The following is a 22,389-nucleotide window of genomic DNA, read 5'->3' on the forward strand; positions in this document are numbered from 1 at the left end:
TCACTGTGGAGGAATTTTCTTCCACTCCTCTGCAGAACTGTTTTATTACAGCCACATTTTTATGGTTAAAGGTTAAACGGCCTGTTTAAGGTCATGCCGAAAGCATCTCATGTCCAGACTTTTCCTAGGCCACTCCAAAACTTTAATTTTGTTGCTTTTGAGCAATTCAGACGTGGATTTTCAGGTTTATTTGGATTATTGTCCTGCTGGATAGAGAGCAGAATTCACAGTTCCAACAAATTATGGCAATTCATCCAGGTCCTGAAGCTGCAAAGCAGCCCCAAACCATCACACTACCACCACCGTGTTTGACTGTCAGCGTGATGTTCTTTTTATGAAATGCTCTTTTTTGGTCAGTCTCTGTTTTTTATTGTTGACCTTAACAGAGGAAAAGGAGGCCTGCAGATCTGTATATGTTGTTCTGGGTTCTTTTGTGAGTTGTGAATGTGCTCTTGGATTAATTTTGCAGTGGGAGATTCACAAATTCTGGGAAGGGTCAGCACTCTTCCAAGGTTTACCTGTTTGTAGATAAAGGCTGTCACCATGGTTCATTGGAGTCCCAAAGCATTAGAAATGGCTTTGTAAACTTTTACAGAAAGTGTCTTTAAATTGTGATGTGATATCTCGTTTTTTGAGATCTTTAATTTCACTTTGTCCGACAGGTTCTAGTTAAGTGTTTTCTTGATTCAACAGGTCTGGGTGTGGTTAGTGAAACTAACCTCAGGTTTCTACAAATGCGATTAGTCACAGCAACTTTCTTTCTTTCTTTTTTTTTTTTTTTTACAAACAGTAGGCCCAGTAGGCGGGTGTGTTTAGTTTTTTCTCTTAATAAATGAAACCATCATTTAGAAAATGTGTTCTATATTTACCCCGGTTTTTAGTGTCTAACAATACTTTTTGTTTGATTTTAAGCATCTACTCTGTCTGACAGTATTGAGCTAGTTATTCTCATTTTTTCCACAGGAAGTAGTAGTACGAATGGCATGTCACAGAAGTTTTAAATGTAAAAATAAACTTAACAACGACCTACAGTCATAGATCTGTGGTTATCAAAGCTTGTTGTTAGCATTAGGTCAAGGCTGTAAGGCAAATTCCTACATGTTTTATATTATTTGCTGATATTGCACAGACTCTGGGAAGCTAAAAGGAACGAGTTGAAGCAGGAGAAACATTTCCCCCATTTATGTTTGTCAAATGCAAACTGAGATTACAATCTGAAACAGTTACGTTGTGAATGGTACAGTTTTAAAGAAAGAGCGATAAAGTATGCAGAGTTGGATATGACAGTGTAGTGCATTAGGAAATACAGCACATACTCACAAAAAAAGCCCACACATGTCTTGAAAGATAAAATAATAACTTGTTTTTGCACCTTTGTGTGAGGAAGTGAATATGAAACTCGACTAACATTACCATATTGAGAATGGGAGGGGAATAAAAAAACTTCTGCTAACTGAATGAGATCTTATCAAATTGGTTCAAGCGTGCTCCCCCCCCCCCCCCAAAAAAAAAAAAAAAAACCTAACGGGTTGAGACCACAGCTGTGGATCAGATATAAGCAGCTCTTGCAGTTCACCCACAGATGTGAGGAAGGAAACCTTCCAGAGACTAACAGAAGATGGCCCTGCTTACATTTGCCCTGCTTCTCTCCATCGCTCTCCAAGGCTGTGGTAAGACAATAAAATAAAGTATAGTGATGAGATTAATTAAAGTGAAGGCTATTAATGAAAATTTCTTCCTGTAGCCTTGACTTACAGCAGCGGTGGTTTGGAAAGCGTTCCTGAAGAGTTAAAAGTAAGTGATTTCTCATAGTTAAGCCATGTTTTACATTTAAATCAGGGGTGTCAAACATAAGTGACGGGGGCCAGAATCAGCTCTGCAAGGACTCCAATTCAGTCCACTGGACGGCTTTGGAAAATCTTTTCATGAGTCTTACCCAGTGTTGGTCAAGTTACTTGAAAAAAGTAATCAGTAACTAATTACTGATTAGTTCCCCAAAAAAGTAATCCCGTTACTTTACTGATTACTTATTTTCAAAAGTAATTAATTACTTAGTTACTTTTTAAAAAACACGATTTACAACCTGAAGAGGTGATAAAGCGATAGATCTTTCAGCCCAATTCTACTTTTTCTACATAATCCATCATACAAAATGTAATCAAATGGAAAAGTCTCTTTTTAAAACTTGTTTTATCAGTTTTAATCTTTTAACTTTATGCATCAAACAAAAATAAAATTATATGCACCATTCTCTGACTTGAAGAAATTAATTTAACATTTAAACCTATTTTCTGCACATTCCAGCAGATAAAATAAAATATTTTTTGTGTTTACACTCAGTCTTTCAAATAGATGCAAGTAAAACACAGCAGAAAATAAATAAAGTCAAAGACTAGTGGTCCCTTTGCTCTATTTTCACCTGTAAAGCAGGAATGGGGTAGGCGGAGGTTTACTTACTTTGAAAAGTAATCAGATTACAGTAGCGCGTTACTGCCCATCTCTGGTCTTACCGCATTGCCTACTAATAAAGGCCTCCTGCATGGCCACTCAAAGTAGACCAAAATAAATAAGTAAAAGACATGAAAGTAAAAGTATGTTGTGTGTTTTTTTCACTACTGACTATAGAAATTTCTAATTTGTTCAATGCGTGAGGTCTTTTATTTACTTCAGCAGCATTTCTTTGTCATGTAGAAAACCTGAGATGAACTGTAGAAATTACATTTCTTTTTCTTATGTTAAAATATCTCAGGCAGTCAATGTGTAGTCTTTAAACTCACAGGAGGGGAAACTTCACTTGTCCGGCCCACTTATGATCAAAGAGGGCTGTATGTGGCCCTCGATGTGAAAAGAGTTGGACATCTGTAATTTAAAATTTAGTAGTAGTTAGTAAAAAGGAAAAAACTCACATAATTTCCCTGAGTACCATGAACATGTTTGCAGACTTTTTCCCTAAAACTCTTTTTTTTTGTGGGGAATTGTAATGACACTATAGGAGTGTGTGATACTTTAGCACTGCTCACAGTGAGGGCAAAAGCAAATGTAAGGGCGCAGTGTTGAGAAGTGAGATTTTCATTTCTTCAAAATGAAGAAGTCTGCTGTTACGCGTCGAGTTATAAAAGGTTGTAAAAGTTTTACCACCTACTTTTGAATCCAGATTGAATAAACTTTAAACCAAACTAAACTGTGCCCACAGCACAGAGATCCCAACAAACCTAGATTTAGGGTATTAATTTATGTTCATCATGTGATTTTGTTTTTCAGACCGGAGATGTTTGCCAAGACTGCACCAAAATATTTGAACTCCTTGTTGACATGCTTTCCAATGCAGACCTGCAGGTGAGTACACCTGGTGCCCGAGGAGCAAACACATTCCTAAATGTTCAAATTTGCTCGCTGATAATGTTATCCACATCTTCCATTCCCATATTAAATATATTATATAAGATTAAAATATGAGACCTGTGGCATGAATAAAGAAAAACTAAATATTTTACATTCCAGGAATTTTTAGTGTAATCTTATCATCTAGAGCACATTTTTCACCTTCGGAGATGTAAATAATCTGTAACCAGTTGTGCATGTCTTAAAAACACACACACCAAACTAAAGGTCACTTCATAGTTTTGGTGGTGAGCCACTTCCTATTTTTTCTAAGAAAAGTTGAAATGAAATTTACCATTCAAATTTTGTTCAGACACACACACACACACACACACACACACACACACACACACACACACACACACTTGACTTCCAAGATCCTCTTTTGATCTAGCCTGATCTGGTTTACAGGCTCCAAAGACAGAAATAAGTTGGGGTTTTTTTTTTTATCACGTATGTTGATAAACATTGATATAAAAGAGGATGTACACATGGAAAGATGCAGAGAAAGATGTTTGGGATTTATTACATAGTATGTGTCTGGAGCTTATGTAGCACAGCAGCATGCTGGTGTGAAGTCAAGCAATGCCTTTATTTAATGAACACAGCAGTATTGTGAACACCCCTTGTTTTCCTTTTTCACACTGACATGGAGTGATGTATATATAAAAAAAGAAACAACACATTAGTGTCTGAATATTTGAGTTTCACCAAACACCGCATTGCTCAGTGTCCACGCTTCACCTTTAAATCGGTTCTGCCGCTACGAAGTAACACCTAAAAAATACCAGCGTTTAATCACATGTCACTGTATCAGTGCACACTGTTAATCTCAAAAAACAAAAATGAACCAAATATCTGTTTAAAAAAAACAAACAAAACTGTTACACAATACTGTGCAAAAGTCTTGAACCACCCCTCGTTTTGTTGTGCTGGGGAAAAGGTGCAGTGGTTCATTGCAATGTGTAAGCATACATGGAAATACAGTGTAAGAGACAAAAACAGAGTCTGATTCTAATGAGGTTGAAAGTCAGTATTTGGTATGACCTCCTTTATTCTTCAACACACCCTGAACTGTTTTCGTGTTATCTCTTAATATTCTTATTAGTCTTCAGAAATAGTTCTCCAGGCTTCTTGAAGGACATTCAAAGCTCTTCTTTGGATGTCGGCTGCCTTTTGTTCTGCTCTCTGTCAAGATGATCCCACACTGCTTCAATAATGCTGAGCTCTGAGAGGCCCATCCATTACCATTAGAGGCAGGCACACTACTGGATAAAATGCATCCCCACACAACAGGAGATGCCAGATGGCTGTAAACACTCACTGTTGGATCGCTTTACTGAGCTCCTCTGAAAATGACTTAAACCCAAAATTTTTCAAATGATGATTCATCACTCCATAAGTCCTGTTGCCACTGATTTTCAGTGTAATTTGGTCAACCTTCTCTTGTTATTTCCCTTCCTTAAGAGTGGCTTCCTGACAACCACCCTGTCCACTCAGACTCAATCTCTTGTTAGGCAATGATGAACACTTATCCTCTATTTGTCCAGTTTCCTGAAACTTTTTACGGACACGCTGCACCTGTCTGCCAACCTTTGATTAGGTTGGTGCAAAAATACTACTAATACTAGGGTTTTGATGCTTGAATGCATCATAGGTCAGCATTAAGTGTCTTAACAAGAAAAGGGTTCCTCAAGACTTTTAAATAGTATTATATAGAGGAAAATATGAAAACATAAATAAAAAGTAACATATGCCTTGTTCTCAACCACTACCACATGACACCATAGTAAACAAGTCTGGGGAAAAAAAACCCTGCTACTGTTAGGCACAAATAGAAAACTGAATAGTATTCATTCAGTTCACTTGTTAACTCTGTGACTGTTAAGATTTTGTACTGAAGCTTTATATCCACAACACTGATTCTGGTTTAGGGCCTCACATAGTATTAATAGGTGGTTAATGAACATGTTGTGATTGGATGAAAGCTAAAGGGGCAGAAGACAGGGGGGCGATCGTGATTGATTGAATCTTTATTTTGAACATGTTGAAAAAGTACAACAAAATAGAATTAAAAGAGACAAATGAACAAAGCAAAACAAAAGGAAAACGAGCAACCAGCGGGGCGATCGTGGCTCAAGAGTTGGGAGTTCGCCTTGTAATTGGAAGGTTGCCAGTTCGAGCCCCGGCTCAGACAGTCTCGGTCGTTGTGTCCTTGGGCAAGACACTTCACCTACCGCCCACTGGTGTTGGCCAGAAGGGCCGATGGCGCGATATGGCAGCCTCGCTTCTGTCAGTCTGCCCCAGGGCAGCTGTGGCTACAACTGTAGCTTGCCTTGCCTTCCACTAGTGTGTGAATGGGTGGATGACTGGGTGTGTCAAGCGCTTTGGGGTCCCTAGGGGGGACTAGTAAAAGCACTATACAAATACAGGCCATTTAAATGCATTTTAATAAATCAACAAGTTTATTTATGTAATGTGAAAAAAAAAAAAAAATGCCACACCTGCTCTGCTTACTTAGCTGAAGACAAATGGGGCTACCAGTCTTTAAGTCAATATTCTGACTCACCGCTTTATTCTGCACAGAAAAAGATCATGAATGGCATTGAAAGCGTGTGTGCACTCATGCACGGTCCAGCTGCCAATCTCTGCAAACAAGAGGTGGAGAAGATGTTCCCACTGGCCATCAATTTTGTTACTTCCATCTTGGTAAGTCTGAGAAGTCCAAAACCAGATGCATCCTTGAGTATGGCATTTCTGACACTGAGAAGTCAGTAAACATGTTTTCCTCTCTTCCACAGAAACCAGCGGAGGTGTGCAAAATCCTCGGGCTCTGCAGCTCTTGTGATAAAGAGCAGATGCTCAGCTATTTTGCCCAGGAGGCCCTTCAGGCTGCTGTGACAAGTGATAATGTGAGTATCTGAAGTTTAGAAAGACACATTGCGGGGAGAAAAAAAAAAAAACATTGTGCTGAACTCTTGCCATTTATGTGCCTCAATCAGGTGAAGCCTTCAACCGAATGCTCCTTCTGCACCTTCCTCATCAAGACTTTGGAGGGTTTGCTTCCCAAAGAAAGAACAGAGGTGAAACACGGTTATACCGCACATAAAAACAGTACTTCCTTGTGCTGCACACAGACACTTAAAAGCAATCAGACCACACAGCTGAGAGTAATCACTGCCCGTGTTTTTTTGTTTGTTTTTTTTTTTTTTAAAACTCTGCTCCTCTTCTACAGGAAGCAGTGGTCAAGCTGCTGGAAGAGATCTGCCATATTCTGCCGGCCTCCTACCGCAACCAGTGTGAGACTGTGATCGACAAGGTCAGCAGGACAGTGCTGGATGCAATACTGGCTTATGCGACCCCGCAGGCCATCTGTCACCTCATGCACTTCTGTAAAGGGGAAGAATCTCTGCTTGTGGGTCAGTTTGTTCTCCCTTGCTTCTATTGCAGTGATTGTGATCGTTTACTTAATATGTCATATGTTGGACACAAAATCTCCAGAGACCAGGATGTCCAATAATTTGTCTTGTACATGCTTTATATTTAAAAAAAAAGTTTAAGTGCAGACCTAATATGGCATAATTATACATTAGTTACAACTGCATCATTCATGCATTACAGTACTTTTTAGGCCCAGGAACTGAGATTTAAATTTGATGCATCCGTCTAATCTGAAAGCACAAATCAAAGTATACAAAACGTCCCTTTAAAGAATTCTCAGTTAGCAAGTGAACTTTCTTCTATCTCCTGCTTTAAACCTGCAGATCCATGCACTCTGACAACATACAGATGCAGAGACGTCAAGACTGCTCTCAAGTGCGGAGTAAGTAAACCTCTATTACAATGAATTCACCCGTTCAGCTTTCAGACACTGCAGTATTACATGCGATGCATGTCTCACTTTGTGCAGACTCTGTTCTACTGCCACAAATTTGCCTGGAAGCCTCTGAACTACAACACAATCTGAAGGATTAAGGTGGGTGTACATTGATTTCACACAAACTGTAATCAAAGTAAAAAACATGCAGTCTCAATAACACAACTTCTTTTCAAAGCAGATCCAATAAGAGTCAGCGTGGTGGACACAGCAGATATTTCATCGAGCACCAAATCTTCATCAGCAGCATTTTAACAGTATTTCACATCCCAATTTGATTTCTTACTGCATACTGTAATTTTTGCATTATATATTCAGCCTGCACAGAGTTATGAAATGCAGAAAACATTGTGTTTAAGTGTCATCTTTACTCCGCTACTGCTACTTCTTGTAGCAGAGTAAATATTACTGGCTCAGAGTTAGATTTCACTTATTGCCTTTGTGCTTTTTTTTTTTTTTTTAATATACCAACCATTTCTCAAGTTTCCTGTCTCTTCTTTAATAAAGTGTTTTTGTAGTGTTTCCCAGCTGACTTGACAACATATCCTTTGCTGTTAAATAGACTTATGTTTGAGATTTAGAAGTCAAATGAGGTAAAAGTGTTTGAGTCGACTGCTGAATGTAGGGTGGGCAGATATTTTAGTCTTTAGTCATCTTCCTACTTTCAAGTCAGCAGTTTGGAAGAAGTAATAAAGCACAAATAGAGACCGGAAGTGTTCGTCTTTACCACCTCGCAGACAGGATCACTTCTGCTTTATTTAAAAACATGAAAGTGTCATCTACAGCAGCACAGTTTAAAGATGTTGAAGTTAGCCCTTCACATAAAACAAGCACAGCCTGTAAGCACAAAGCAAGGGTGCATTTTATTTCAACAGTTTAAGAGAAAGTCAACAACAAATCACACTCGGAAACGCCAAAGACGGAAACTAGCCTTGGGGTTGTCAGGGTCAAAATGGTAAGTTGTGTACTTTGAGGTAGGGGAAGAGGAAATTTGCAAGAGGAGAAAAGGCACTTTTTTTTTTTTTTTTTACCCCCCATGTTTAGCAACTGCTGGCAGACTTAAATGATTTTAAAAAACAAAAACTGAACAAGGGAGGGAGTGCTCCTCAAACACATCGTCCACAGGAGACATGTAAACAGGCTGGTTTCTCTGTACAACACCAACTACTATTTTCTCCATCTGTGGATGAGCGAGAGGAGACAAAGTTTAAAAAGTAGGTTCCTTAATTTAAATAACCAGTGTGACATTAGCCCGTCAGCCACAGCATCCTGTTATTGTGATTGCATCCTGATGCGTTTGCTGCATGCCTGAAGGAGCACGATGAAAAAATAAAATCTTACCAAACACTGCAACATTAATATATCACTTTAAGCATGCGCCAAGTCTGAATGAACGCAGTCACATAAATGCGACACCTGCATCTCTGTGGGTTGCTCAACTCACAAGACAGCAACCTAGAAATAAATACACTGGACATGGCAAGTTATCCCACCAACTCTTCCACTCGGCGGCAAGATTAAAACAGTCGTCTACAACTGATCTCTCCCTCCCTCTGTCAGAGGTTGTGTGTGAGGGTGCAGATGTCAATAAGCGCAAGTAGTCTTTTGCACAAATGCCAGATATAAAGCCTGCAGGATGACCGTAACTATTGTGGGAGTGTCTGAACAAAGGTGAGGGGAACATTAACCCTCTTTCAGACATGTTTGCCAGATTTGTAGGAGCAATTTAAATCTGTAGTACATGCAACGAGCCACAAGGTGGTGCTACAGGAGTCAGACTAAAAACCTACTTCACTATAATTTTGGGGAACACAGCACCATCTAGCTGCATGATGCAGGCATATTTTAAACCTGCCAATAACCAACACAGGAACATCCAAATGCTGCAAGCCTGAGTTGAATCAGCATTTAGGTGAGAAGTGCAACAGGAAAAGCATTTAAAGGCAAAAACTCCATAAAAGCCTCAGGTTTGAATCTAGCCAGGGTCTGACAATCACACATACATGAACAATCTAGAGTTTTAGCAAAAAAGTGTATCAGTCTCTTTAAAAGAACAGCAGTTATCTCAGAACAGTTTCTCATGGAAACATTTGATTTGTCACAATCATAGCCCACAATGTATGGCATTAAATATGAATACATCGCTTTAAAAACAAATATTTTAAAAGAAAAGCTTCTTTTACAACTTCTGCATTCGATTAACAGCATCTGTACATGCAATATGCGTTTTAGGTAACCTTAAAACTACTAACTGAAGCTGTGCGGTGCTCACATCTTTGTGATGTAGCTTTACTCTTCATGTTCCACTTTCCCATTGAGTTCAGGCGGGACAAACCAGGATAGGCAACAAGATTGGGAAAAGTTTTCAGAATTTAAAAAATAAAATCGACTTGACAAACATTCAGTTGTCCCTCCTTGCTAGTCAAACTTAGGTCCCACATTCAAACACCATCATAAAATATTTAAGTACGGTGTTTCCATGAGATAAAGGCAGCCCCTGCTTAGAGGTGACGGAGCCCAGGTTTCTCTGTAATACACCCAGACTCTGTCTCGGTAATGCCAAGTACTGTGCCTTCATCTTGGTCAGCAGAACGTTGACACATTTAACGTAACATTCACATGGTTTTAAAGCCTACAAAATAAATCGAGGTACAGCCCAACATAACCACGAGATCATAGCAGCTTCTGACTTCTCTGTAAAACGTCAGAAAACACTGGCCTGAAGGGACAGCACAAACAAAAATAGAAATAAATAGAAAACTGTAGCGTTTGACCCATCTTTGCCATCAAGAGGTTTATAAAAAAAAATATACATTTTTTTTTTTTAAAAAGGAGTGCAAGTGGAATAGAAGACGTTTCTGTACTGTGTAGTTACCGTCAAGTTAGACAAAACATTTCCACTGATCACTTCTAAAACTACACTGCAGTGAGATTCTGAATTTGAAGGTTGTGGAATACTAGAAGTGTTTTCATTACTGTATGCAAGTATGGTTTTAATATGGAGGTGTCAATAATACCAGATTTGCTGACATACAAATCGGCGCACTCTTTCCATAGGTGTGCCAGGAAACATGATCTCCATTAATTATGCAAAAGAAAAAGAAATGCACCAGAAATTATTTGAATCTGGCCGCAGCGCTTAAACTCTGGTCTTGGCAACTGAACTGAAATAGCCATTTTTTTTCTCTGCAGGGATGTGTACCAACATGTGGATAAAGGGCATTTTGTATGTAGCAAAGGCTGTCAAAGTGTGGCTGTTTGTGAGAGGACGAATTTTAAAAAGGGAGAAGACTGGAAGAAGGATGACAGATACAAGGCCCATTAAACAGGAGGGGGGTGTTCAGTACATCAGCTTCTTTGGCACCTCCCATGAAAAGACGTCACGACCAAAGTGACCGTAAGCTGCTGTGTGCTGGTAGATGGGCTTCTTCAGGTCAAGATCCCTGAAACAAGAATTAAATAGAGTGACTCGCCAGCTAAACATTTCTGCTCTTGGTAGTCGGCATCACAAATGCAGTTTGGTTAAAGGAACGGTTTTAACAACATACAATAGCTGAAACTTGTTGTTTAGAGATGTTAAAAACACAAGATTGTAGAGGAATGTTATATCATATAACTCAAATACACATGCCAATGTTTTACCTCATTAACAGACTAGGTTCCATTTTGAGAGTTTTCTGACATTTAGGCCCCAGACCCCAAGAGAGAGGGAATAACGTCTGATTGGGTGAATGCCAGTTTCACTGCTGAAATATAGAGAAGTAAAACCACCTACTTTGTGCCCAATTTCACCTACCAACTACTTGCCAGCTGGTCAAGGAATCCACATTTTTCTCCGTAGTAACCGTAGGCTGCCAGATGCTCAGACCAGTTTCTAGGCCTGTACAGCTAAGGGCTTAGACTACATGACTAGCTTTTTTATGCCTCTTGTTTAAAACCAAATGACAACGATCCTAATAAAACAGAACTAAAGTGCAGGTTTGGTAGCAAAGACCTGATACTGTCACAGAATACCTGACAATAACTCCTGGACGGAGGTCAAAGTTCTTGTTCACAATGTCCAGCAGCTCCCTTTCACTCTTCTGGGAGGTCCCGTAGTGGAAGATTGAGACAGAGAGGGGATGGGAAACACCAATGGCATAGGATACCTAAAACAATTGTTAATCATAAACACATCATTCAAAAATAATGACAGGAGAGACATTTTAACACCAAAGCACTCCACATGTGCTTTAGTACACTGATTATAGTCAAAAAGCTTCTCCAATTCAATTGTGAGTGTGATGATACAGAGCTGATCATTGCTGCAGTTAAGCCCAGGAATAGTGAGCTTACGGACAAGCTGCAGAGACCAGTTAGAACTGCTCACCACTTGATTTGCTTTCCCAATAGAGCAGCATTGAGAACTTTTTAACTGTAGAGTACATTTTACAACACATACTGTACACACTGATCAACAACTCAAGTCTAGGCAGTCACAGAAAATATTTTCTATGCTCTTAGAAAGCACAGGAATCCAATACCAGCAAATGAAAATCCAGAGCAAGATGCAATGATGCATGTACAATGGTAACAGGTTTTTGCAGACAAATTAAATATGAAAACATTAAAAGGTGATTAAACCAACAAGCAGAATTCAATAGATGACAAGCTGGTGCAGGACTGTCTACGGGGAGCTGTAAACACTGCTTTTTGTGAGATGTAAAACCATGAATTTGAGTACCTTCAGTTCTAGAGGCAGCTGAGTTTTAAATCCCATTATATGCAGGTTTTAGATTGAGTAAAACTGATATACTGTGTACTCACCTGGACCAAGACACGCTTGCAGAGCCCAGCTTTTACTAGAGATTTGGCCACCCAACGGGCAGCGTAGGCTGCAGAGCGGTCTACCTTTGTGTAGTCCTTCCCAGAAAAAGCTCCACCGCCATGGGCTCCCCAACCCCCGTAAGTATCGACAATAATCTTACGCCCGGTCAGTCCAGCATCACCCTGCCAGAAGTAAAGGTGGAGGTATTAGTCCATTAAATCTCACTAGAAAGTTTAATGACCTTAGTGTGACAGCATGGCTGCCTTCAAAAGGTTTACAGCTTTTGTTTCACCTGTGGTCCTCCAATGACAAAGCGCCCACTGGGCTGCAGGTGGTAGATTGTCTCATCGTCAAGAAACCCGCTGGGAACCACGGCTTTCACCACCCGCTCCTTCAGAGAGCAACGCATCTCATCCAAACCTACGGCCTCATCGTGTTGCACAGAGATCACAATTGTGTGGACGCGCAGAGGTACCATGGCTCCTCTATCCTGCCTGTACAGAACAGTCACCTGAGGGAGAAAACAAAGACAGGTGATGGCTCCAGCTAGTATGATCACAGGCTTGAACAAACGTAAGCAAAACAGTTTGCAGGAACATCTGCAATAATAATGACATGCATCTGTATTTACCACAAATATTTTCACTGCCTGTGGCTAAAGCATTGATAGTTAATGTGAGGATGTCTTTTAGCTAACAGTATCTTTCCAAAAACAGCATAAAAACCCACAACACAAATCTTCATTTCTTGCAGAGCTCCCAAAATGTAGGACAGACAGTATTGTCCAATTTTATCTGAACTATAAATATAAATTGTATAAAGATGATGTAGCTTCTGTGTTTGAAAAGTGAAACCTGTGCACAAAAGCTTTAAATCTGCAATGTTTTTAAGGTCCACCAGGTGGAGATACCTGCAGCTGGCCTATGGGAGGACTGCTTTCTTTTTTCACATTGCTTTTCTGGGGCCCGTTCTTCGTACGTCGCTTACTACATCCAAGATCAAATGACACATCCAAGATCAAATCATCGCGCTAACCGTGAGCTCGCTAATCCGGTTCCCCGAACACACCTGCTGTTGACGATTACTACAGCTGGACGCAGGAATGTGACATCACTGGGTGTCGTAAAAGGGGCTACGCATCGATAGTAGAAACATTGATCGGCAACCCGCTGATTGGTCGGCGAAAATGTCCAAGGGGCGTGCTCGGTATTTTCCGGCAGCAGAGCAAGAACTCATGAGTGAGGGATTTCAGGAGTTTCAGAGTTTAATTAAAACGCAAGAGAACACTGCAAAGGCTGCAAAAGCAAGGAGAGAGGGCTGGCAGAAAGTTGCTGACAAATCAAACTCGTAGGTAATTTAATAATAATAATAATAATAATAATAATGGATTGGGTTTATATAGCGCTTTCCAAGGCACCCAAAGCGCTTTACGATACCACTATTCATTCACTCCCACATTCACACACTGGTGGAGGCAGCTACGGTTGTAGCCAGGCTGCCATATCGCGCCATCGGCCCCTCTGGCCAACACCAGTAGGCGGTAGGGTAGATCTATCATATGACACTATATTGTCCAATATCATATGGCATTATATTATATTATAATATGTTATATTATATCCCCTTTCACATTAGAGCCACAACAGGACCCACAAGAACATGGGAACAAGTAAAAGTGGAATACAGGAGTATTCTACAGAATGGTAATATTTATCTCTTAGATTGCTTTGCGTCTCTTGGCAAGGTAATACTGGCCTGTAATACTCTGTTAGTTTGTTCATAACAGCAACCAAGAAAAGGGCAGAGGAAAAAAAGACAGGTGGTGGTCCTGCACCCCCTCGTCAACAAGTTGGTTAAGTGAATAATACCCTCACGGGAATATCGATATCTCTCTATGAGCACACTGTCGCGCTGAGCTAAAGGATCCTGTCTGTCCCGCAATATACGCTGAATTCTGAGGACTCTCCTTATCAATCTTGCACCTTCCGCAATGGGTTGGTCGCGTATACGGACAGGACATGACTGCGACAGGCTTCCCAAATCCACCTTCGCTTTTATAGCCGTGGTCTCTCATCTTGATTACACGAAGTAATTTACAATTACTACTCTGAAATATGAATTACATCTGTAATAATCACATACATGTAATAGAATGTTAATAGTACATTTCCCTTTTTTAGGAAATGACCTGTATGTATCTGTGTGACATCAATAAAAGGATCAAGTGCTGCATTATCTTTAGTTACATTGATAATATTTATTTATGGTGAAACAGTGGAAAAATATCGCTGTTGCTTTCGTATAAATGAAGCGGACATACCTGCGTGGCCGCGATCTAATCCTGTTTACATAAAGTAAACCTGCTCCCGAGCAGGTTTACGCTTACGGCTCTGTTGCTATGACAGCAAGTCCCGGATGAGCTTCGGGGAACCGACTGATCCAGGATCACGCGAAATCGTCAACAATCTAATCCGGCTAACCTACTTAGCGAGGTACGAAGAACGGGCCCCCGGTCTTTCTCCTTTAGATAACAGTAGTGGGGAAATGAGGGATTAGGGGGAAAGACATGCAGCAGTGAACCTTTGATTGGAGTTGAACTCGGGCTGTTGCGTTTAGCTTTTCAACACAGTCACCTGCTTACTATGCAAGATAAACTGGTGCACAGGAAAGACTAAGAGTCAACATGTTCAAGTGAGAATGTACTCTTTACAAGTCAGTTTTGTAAACTGTCTTAACACATCCCATCAGAAAAGAGGATAATCCATGGCATGACTTGTCTACCAAGTTGTTAGCCAATGAGTGTGCAGTTTCACAGTCAAACCCTCTCTCCTCACATCAGGTTTTACAAAAAAAAAAAAAAAAAAAAAATTATTTTGAGGCTTCAAAGCTGGACTTCCAGAACTAATGAGTGGCATCATGGTAGCTACATCCACCCATCCAACTTTTACACCGTCTGTGTGAGTGAAACTTTATAAACTGCATCAAAAATGTACAAGAGTCAACAGCAAATGCACCAAAACAGGAACAGAGGGCACCAAGCACTTTAAACACAGAATATAAAATATTACCATTCATTATTTATACACAGTATTAAGATTTCCCTTTTACAGCATGTCAAAGCAGGAACTCAACATTCAAACCACACTTAAATCTGCAAATACTGTCTAAATTATTCAGTACAGTCAGAAATAGGGTTACAGCCAATTACCAACTAACCATAAGTGTACAAACTGAAGAGGAGGAAAAACAAAAGCCGAACAAAGGAAGGAAATAAACAAACTTAGCTTCCACCTACACTTATAACTTAAAGAACTGGCTCCAAACTGTAAATATACTTTGACCACATACCTGAGTCTTGGAATCGGGGCGGAGCCAGGGCAGCTCTCCATTTCTGCGCAATTCAGCCATCTTGGCATTGAGCTTGTGAGCCAGGACAATGGTAAGCGGCATGCACTCCTCTGTCTCATCAGTGGCATACCCAAACATCAGACCCTGCCACAGTTGCAGTCATGTGTCAAATCATTAAATGATTTACCAAATCATTAAAGTACATTACTGCTACATTTCTGGCTTCAGTTACTTGGCTCTAGACAAAATGTAAGAATCAGCTGACCTGATCACCGGCTCCGACATCCTCCTCTTTGCGATCCAGGTGAACGCCCTGGGCAATGTCAGGGGACTGCTGCTCCAAAGCCACCAGCACATTGCAAGTCTTGTAATCAAAGCCTATAAATCCCCCAAAATAAGCCTCAGTAAAATGTTTCAGCTTATCATTATACGTCAAAATAAAGTAGTATTAGGACAAATTTTGCATCTACTGAATTTGTCACTATGTGCAAACAAGATCTGTAGACCAACTATAGTTGATAATAATTTTAAAAAAAAGTTCAAGAATCTTTCAGCCTACGTCCATGATATCAGTGGCATTAAGCCAGAGTGGTGGCACAAGTCTTTTTATGAAAGGGTAATAATCAGACTTCAAGATTTACTGTAATTTTCTCCAAGAGAGAAGAGAGTTACCATTACTTTTCTTTCTTTGGCCTTTTGGATACAACTGCACACATTTGAACCGGAGCTAAACTCACAGCTAGCTGATCTTACCTTTCGAAGAGTCGTTATAGCCAATATGTTTAATTGTGTCCCTGACAACCTTCTGGTAGTCCACATTAGCCCTGGAGGTGATTTCCCCAGCCAACAGGATCATCCCAGTCTTGGCAACAGTTTCTGAGGACAAAAAACAAAACAATATGCAGTGAAAGCAATGAAAATGGCCTGAAGAAAATGCAGTTCATTAACAACTGTTGCCATGTCTGCACCTAAACCCCACCCTAGGGCAGAACTCTGAAAGCACATGATAGATCATTTGAATACAAGCCCCTAAAAACAACATTTTAAGAAAGTACATTTTCAGACTGGTATTGTTTCAGAGATTTGTAACATGCCCAATTTTGCATAGATATGGTTCAACAGTGGATCATGTGCCATAGTTAAAAAAAAAGAAAAAAGAAAAAAAAAAGAAGAAAAAAAAAAAAGCCTTTATGGTTGCCCTGCCTCTTTGACTTACCACATGCTACTTTGGCATCAGGATCTTGTCTGAGGTGTGCATCCAACACGGCATCGCTGATTTGGTCACAGATTTTATCTGTGGAGCAAAATAAGCACAACAGTTTAATGCGATTCCTTAGTTTGGTTGGTAAAATGACGATAACAGCTGATATTTTACTTCATAATTAAATGAATGAAACATTAAATTATGCATATTATAAAAAGCCAAGTCTCAAATTAATAATTACGATCATTAAGAGAAGGTTTTACACTTCTTGCCACTTAAGACTGGATAATGACTAGTTTTCAATCAATTGCAACAAAAGCAAAAATCATTTCAATACAGAACAGATGCAAAGATATTTGTGCTTGCCCTTTCATGATGTAGTTTCCACATTTGATTGCTTGAATGCAAAGAAATTGAAACCCATAGCCTAAACTCCATATCCACATATTTGGAGGCCTTTAACTATAGTATAAGACCAACCATAGTGTGTTGGTCTTCAACTTCAACATTTCCAAAAAACAAATTTTAGAACCGGTGTGACAGGATTTACAAACAGACTATTCAGCTTTCAGGTTGTTGAAGCAGTTTTTCTTCCCTTCTAACTGCAAAGGCTGTAAACGGGACTACTTTGCCCTCAGAGTTGAGCACTAGCCCCTGCAGTGCCTATATTTAGGAGTACTGGTAAGCCTATTATCTGTTGCAACAGAGCTGTCCCAGTATGAGACTGAGAACTGTAGCACACTGTGTCCCAAGCTGCTCAATAATTCTTCAATTAAAGCATGCAAGACCTCAGTTTTGGCTTCTTGTAAGTCTTTTCACTGAAAAGATTTAACTAGTCTTGTCACAGCGTTTTTAATGATGGCTTAAGTGCTCTAGTAAGCCCTTACAGTGAATTAGCCAACACAAAAGCAGTCCTGCCACAGGCACGAGCCTCATTAAGCTTATTAACCCTCCTCTCGTGTTAGGGTCGGCACCGACCCATTTTAAATTTCAAATGCATAAAAAAAAAAAAATCACATACATTTGTTTATTGTATCAAGGCTTTTTGACTTTGTCAGGAACCTCTATTTCTACAAAATAAAATAAAAAAAATTATTTTCACTAAATTATAAAATGCCCTAGTTGAAATTATGACCTTTGTGTTGTTAGGGTCGGTTTCGACCCAGGTATAATATTATGAGTATAAAGCAATAATTAAAGCCAAAACTGAAATCATAAGTGCACTGTCAGCTAAAACACTTACAGCAAGCGCCTCTCCTAATCATATGAGCTTTAGGGGATTCTTATTTTGCATGTTTTTTGCAGTATACCTGCACAAAAACAAAACAAAATAAACACGGGCATGTGAGGTGAATTCACTATTTGAGTGGCCATTTGACTTCCAGAGTGCACATTTACAATTTGCAGCATACAAAAAATGAGAAGAAGATTCACAGTGAGCTAAGTTCTGGATCATATTTTTGGTGAAAATGAAGGAGAGGACACAGAGCAGCATAGCGATTCAGATGGGCAGGTTTCTAAGGAGGAAGACAATGTGGACTATCATCCAGAAGACACAGACACATCTGATCAGAGGTGGAGGTCGCTGGTGCTGAAGCTACTCCTGCTGAAAGATTCAAGTCCAAAAATGGTAAGATCTTTTGGAGCTCAGTACCTCATGATGTACATGGCAGGGCAGCTGCTGCAAATGTCATCAAAATGACCCCTGGAATCACAAGGTTTGCTCTGACCAAAGTCAGTGACATCAAGAGATGTTTTGAGATATTTATGCCATTGTCACTAGAAAGAATCATCATTACTATGATAAACCTTGAAGGAAAAAAAGTCAATGGCGACATGATGAGGAATACCTGGATGCTTTCATTGTTCTTGCTGGAGTGTACAGATGCTGCAATGAGGCCACTGATCGTCTATGGGACGCATCGACAGGCAGAAACATTTTCTGGGCAACGATGTCACTTCACACATTTGATATCATTTTGATTCAAGAGTCCTCAGATTTGACAACAGAGAGACCAGACCGAGGTCTGACAAACTTGCTCCCATCAGGGATGTCTGGGAGAGATGGGTGCAGCTTCTTCCACTGATGTTCATCCCAGGGCCAGTGACAGTGGATGAATGTCTTGTCCACTTTTTGAGGAAAATGCCCCTTCCGGCAATATATACCCAGTAAGCAAGGGAAAAACGGCAGAAAAATCTGGGAAGCCTGTGATGCAAAAACCAACTATGCCTGGAATGTACAGATTTTCACAGTCAAAGCTGCGAGTGGCACCCCTGAGAAGAAACAATGAAAATGTGTGGTCCTCCATATGACCACTGGACTGCAGGATCACAATATCAGCTGTGATATTTTTTTATTTTATTTTTTACCAGATATGACCTTGGACAAGAACTTCACAAAGGAAACTGAGGTGAAGCTGTATCATTGGGAAGTGATAAAAAGCCCACAATTACCCACGGCTATAACCAAAACAAAGGAGGAGAGGACTTTTTCTTTTTTTCAGTTTATATTAAAGGTCTACTGCTGAAAAAAAACAAACTTTTTTTGTCTTTTCTTGATGTAAATGTCTATGGGTCGAAATTGACCCGTAACACCATCGATGTCATTTTAGTTATTAATCTTAAAATGAAAAAAATCAATAAAACAGATTTATTTAAGAGATGTGTCCTATACCCCTCAGTAATACTCAGGTAACACAGAAACCTTTTATTTATTAATATGATTCTCTTGAGGTTAATTTTACAATTTTTTTTTAATTGAAATCGAGGGGTATAGTGACAAAAAAGACCCAGAGGCCCACACCAAAAGTATTAAAACCAACATTTTCATGGATAAGGAAGCCTAACAAGGTAACCAAGAGATGAGAAACAAATTGGATGATAACTTATTGTTTTTAGTATATTTTATAGCTGATTTAATTCACGGGTCAAAACCGACCCGCTAACATAAGAGATGATAACAGAAAGCTAACACGAGAGGAAGGTTAAGTTAGGTTTTTGTTTGAGCTGTTTAGGAGAGGTGTCAGTGTGCGACTTGAAAAGTGGCGATAAAGCAGGACAAATCAACTCTTAAACATCTCCGACAAATTAAGCATTATTATCTGTCTGAACTTATGATATGATGCAGTGCTAAAAGGTAGCCAAGGGTCCTAAATAAACACAAATTTGCGTGTATTGCCAACACCCCCAACGGGATAAAACATCTGACTGCTGACGGAGAGATGGGGTGGATGTGATTGACAAGCACCAACAGTCCGGGATAACGTGGTGTTAGCATACCAGCTAGCCGCCATGCAGCTAGCATGCAACAGTGACTTTGAGCTTTCAAATAAACTATTCCCTTAACTTCTAAGGAGTATAAATGATTACAGGTAGAGTCTGTAAGGTATGTGGGAAACTTTACATTTTGTATAAACTGTTTAACAGTCCACAAAACAGAAGCCGAGCAGGCCATTCTTTCATTCATGTTTTTTGAGTTAAAACGTTCTAAATATCAGTTTTATTCAGCTTTAGAGTTTAGCCGAAATTAGACTGCTCCAGCCAGTGTAACTTTTAGCCCTTTCCCTTTTAAAACAACCTTTACATTCACTTAAATCACGTCGTGTCCTCTTCTTTGTGTCCCTTTTACTTAATATTCCCTGACTTTACTGTTCAAAAGTAAATTAAACAAGCCACTGAAATTATTATTTCTAGCTTTTCCATAAACTCCACTCAGACATGCCAAGCTAGCAGCGGTACCCAACCTTGTTTGACAGGCTAACAGGATGCTAAGCTAATTATTATGGTCAAGGAGGAGGAGGGAGGAAACTACCTCACAGACAGGGAATGGCACGTTAAAACTTACCGGGGTGTCCTTCTCCAACTGACTCAGAAGAGAAGAGGAAGCAGTCTTCATCGTAAACCGAGCTGCTGTTGTTAATGAAACCGTTCATCTGGTAGTTCATTTTAGCCACTCTTAGCTTACAAGCTAGCCGACTATATACCCACTACACAGCTTTAATAGAAAACCGGGAGACACGTTTTACACCTTCACTAGGGTCACCTGCTTCTCTCACACATACACACGCACACACAAAGCGACAACCACAGTTAAAGTTCAGGGAAAACAGGACGGACCAGACAGCTGAATTTATGGTCTGCACGAATTTCCTCAGACCCCTCAAATCATTGCTCTGCAGCCAATGTTATTGTTGAGCACAGACCATGTGGTGCTCATGGGCGTGTTCATACCAAGAGCTAAACGCCAAATGGCGCTGAAGACAAATTGCTCAAGTGACTCAAGTGAACCCTGAGATCTGCTGCACGCTGTGTTTCGTTGTGTTTAGTATTTGGAAAGCAGTTTCCAACGTTTGTGACAAGATGTTATGGTCTAGAATGTGGAAATACAAAAATAAGAACCCTAATAAACCATGATTGCACTATTAAAATATGTGCCATGAGAGGGATTAATTTATAGCGCGATTGTAAATACGTAAAGGATAAATTTCCACTGTACTGTGTGCAAAGTGTTTTCATTTTTTTTTTATATTTGTACTGAAAACATTATGAGATGTGCAAAGAGAATAGGAAGATGTCAAACAGTTTTTTGGGAAAATTACAATTTTTGTAATACCCTCTGCACACCAGCACAATGGATTTAAATCAAACAATTAACATGTGATTCAAGTAGAGACTTTCAGATTTAATTAAAGGGGTTTAGCAAATGTATTGCATTAACTGTTTAGAAAGTACAGCCACTTTCAGAGGCTCAAATGCAACTGAGCAATTGACTGACAAGCAGTTTCATGGCCATGTGATGTCTTTCCCCCGATAATTCACAAAAAAATTAAGCAGATAAGTTGATTCTAAGCATCCAACCTTTGGTAGCTTTCCACTGGAACACTCAATAAGAGGTCCAAAGGGAAGAATGTGCAAATGAAGACTGAAAAACCAGAGAAACAGCAACAACTTTAGGAAGAAATTCAGTGAGCAGCTCAGCACCACCAAAAGGCCTAAAACATGACAGGAAACAGCTTAAGTGGATGATGACAGAATTGTTTCCATGGTCAAGAAAAACAGATAACAAAACATCTAACATAGTGAAGAAGGAGGAATGTAAATACAAATGGGTTTTAGAACAAGATGCAAACCACTGGTTACACCCAAAAATAGGAAAGTCAGATTAGACTTTGCCAGAAAACATCCAAAAGAGAGCACAGTTCTGGAAAAAACATTATACAGATGAAACCAAAACAAATTTGCACCATAATGATCGTGGAGAAGGAGAGAAACAGCTAATGATCTGAAGCATATCACATTATCTGTCAAACATGTTGGAGTCAATGTTATTGCATGGGCATGTATGGGTACCAGTGAAACTGGGTCACTAGCATTTATTGATAATGTGACCGCTGATAGAAGTAACAGCATGAACTGTGAAGTGTACAAGGCTATACTCGCTACGCATGTTCAGCCATATGCTGCAAAACTGATGACTCAAAGCGACCCAAGAGTTTCACAAGATAAAGAAATGTCTTCAGTGGTGACGCAGTCGCCTGATTTCTGTAATTCTTAATCATATTATGTAATACTATTGTTAAACCCACAAACTGCACTCCAGTCACATCTTGATCCACTTTTAAATCCACCATGTTGGTGTACATAGGCAAAACTACAAGAGATATGTCATTGACCAAAGATCTACTGTACTTTTGGAAGTCAAAGCTTTGCATCTATTTTTTCAATAAGGTGCCACATTTATTATTTGATGCTGAAGAAATTCAAAAGTAATGT

At 39.7% G+C, this 22,389-nt stretch overlaps 2 protein-coding genes across 2 annotated transcripts; one reads left to right on the plus strand and one right to left on the minus strand.

The window, feature by feature from the left end:
- Positions 1-1,587: 1,587 nt before the first annotated feature.
- Positions 1,588-7,724, plus strand: sftpba (surfactant protein Ba). Its single transcript, XM_085359752.1, has 10 exons — positions 1,588-1,670; positions 1,745-1,794; positions 3,262-3,336; positions 5,968-6,090; positions 6,183-6,293; positions 6,384-6,464; positions 6,617-6,800; positions 7,146-7,204; positions 7,292-7,357; positions 7,440-7,724. Exons 1-9 carry the CDS (start codon positions 1,619-1,621, stop codon positions 7,346-7,348), a joined length of 792 nt encoding a protein of 263 aa, XP_085215878.1. The 5' UTR covers positions 1,588-1,618; the 3' UTR covers positions 7,349-7,357; positions 7,440-7,724.
- A 74-nt stretch (positions 7,725-7,798) lies between these two features.
- On the minus strand, positions 7,799-20,763 carry mat2aa (methionine adenosyltransferase 2Aa). Its single transcript, XM_085359753.1, has 9 exons — positions 20,462-20,763; positions 16,630-16,707; positions 16,167-16,289; positions 15,679-15,791; positions 15,414-15,557; positions 12,358-12,576; positions 12,065-12,247; positions 11,273-11,406; positions 7,799-10,701 (listed from the first exon to the last, which is right to left on the minus strand). Exons 1-9 carry the CDS (start codon positions 20,559-20,561, stop codon positions 10,599-10,601), a joined length of 1,197 nt encoding a protein of 398 aa, XP_085215879.1. The 5' UTR covers positions 20,562-20,763; the 3' UTR covers positions 7,799-10,598.
- Between the last annotated feature and the right edge of the window lie 1,626 nt (positions 20,764-22,389).

The sequence above is a fragment of the Diplotaxodon limnothrissa genome, linkage group LG7 (genome assembly GCF_057381915.1).
Source record: "Diplotaxodon limnothrissa isolate DT_005_m linkage group LG7, D_limnothrissa_male_GT1.1, whole genome shotgun sequence".
NCBI lineage: Eukaryota > Metazoa > Chordata > Actinopteri > Cichliformes > Cichlidae > Diplotaxodon > Diplotaxodon limnothrissa.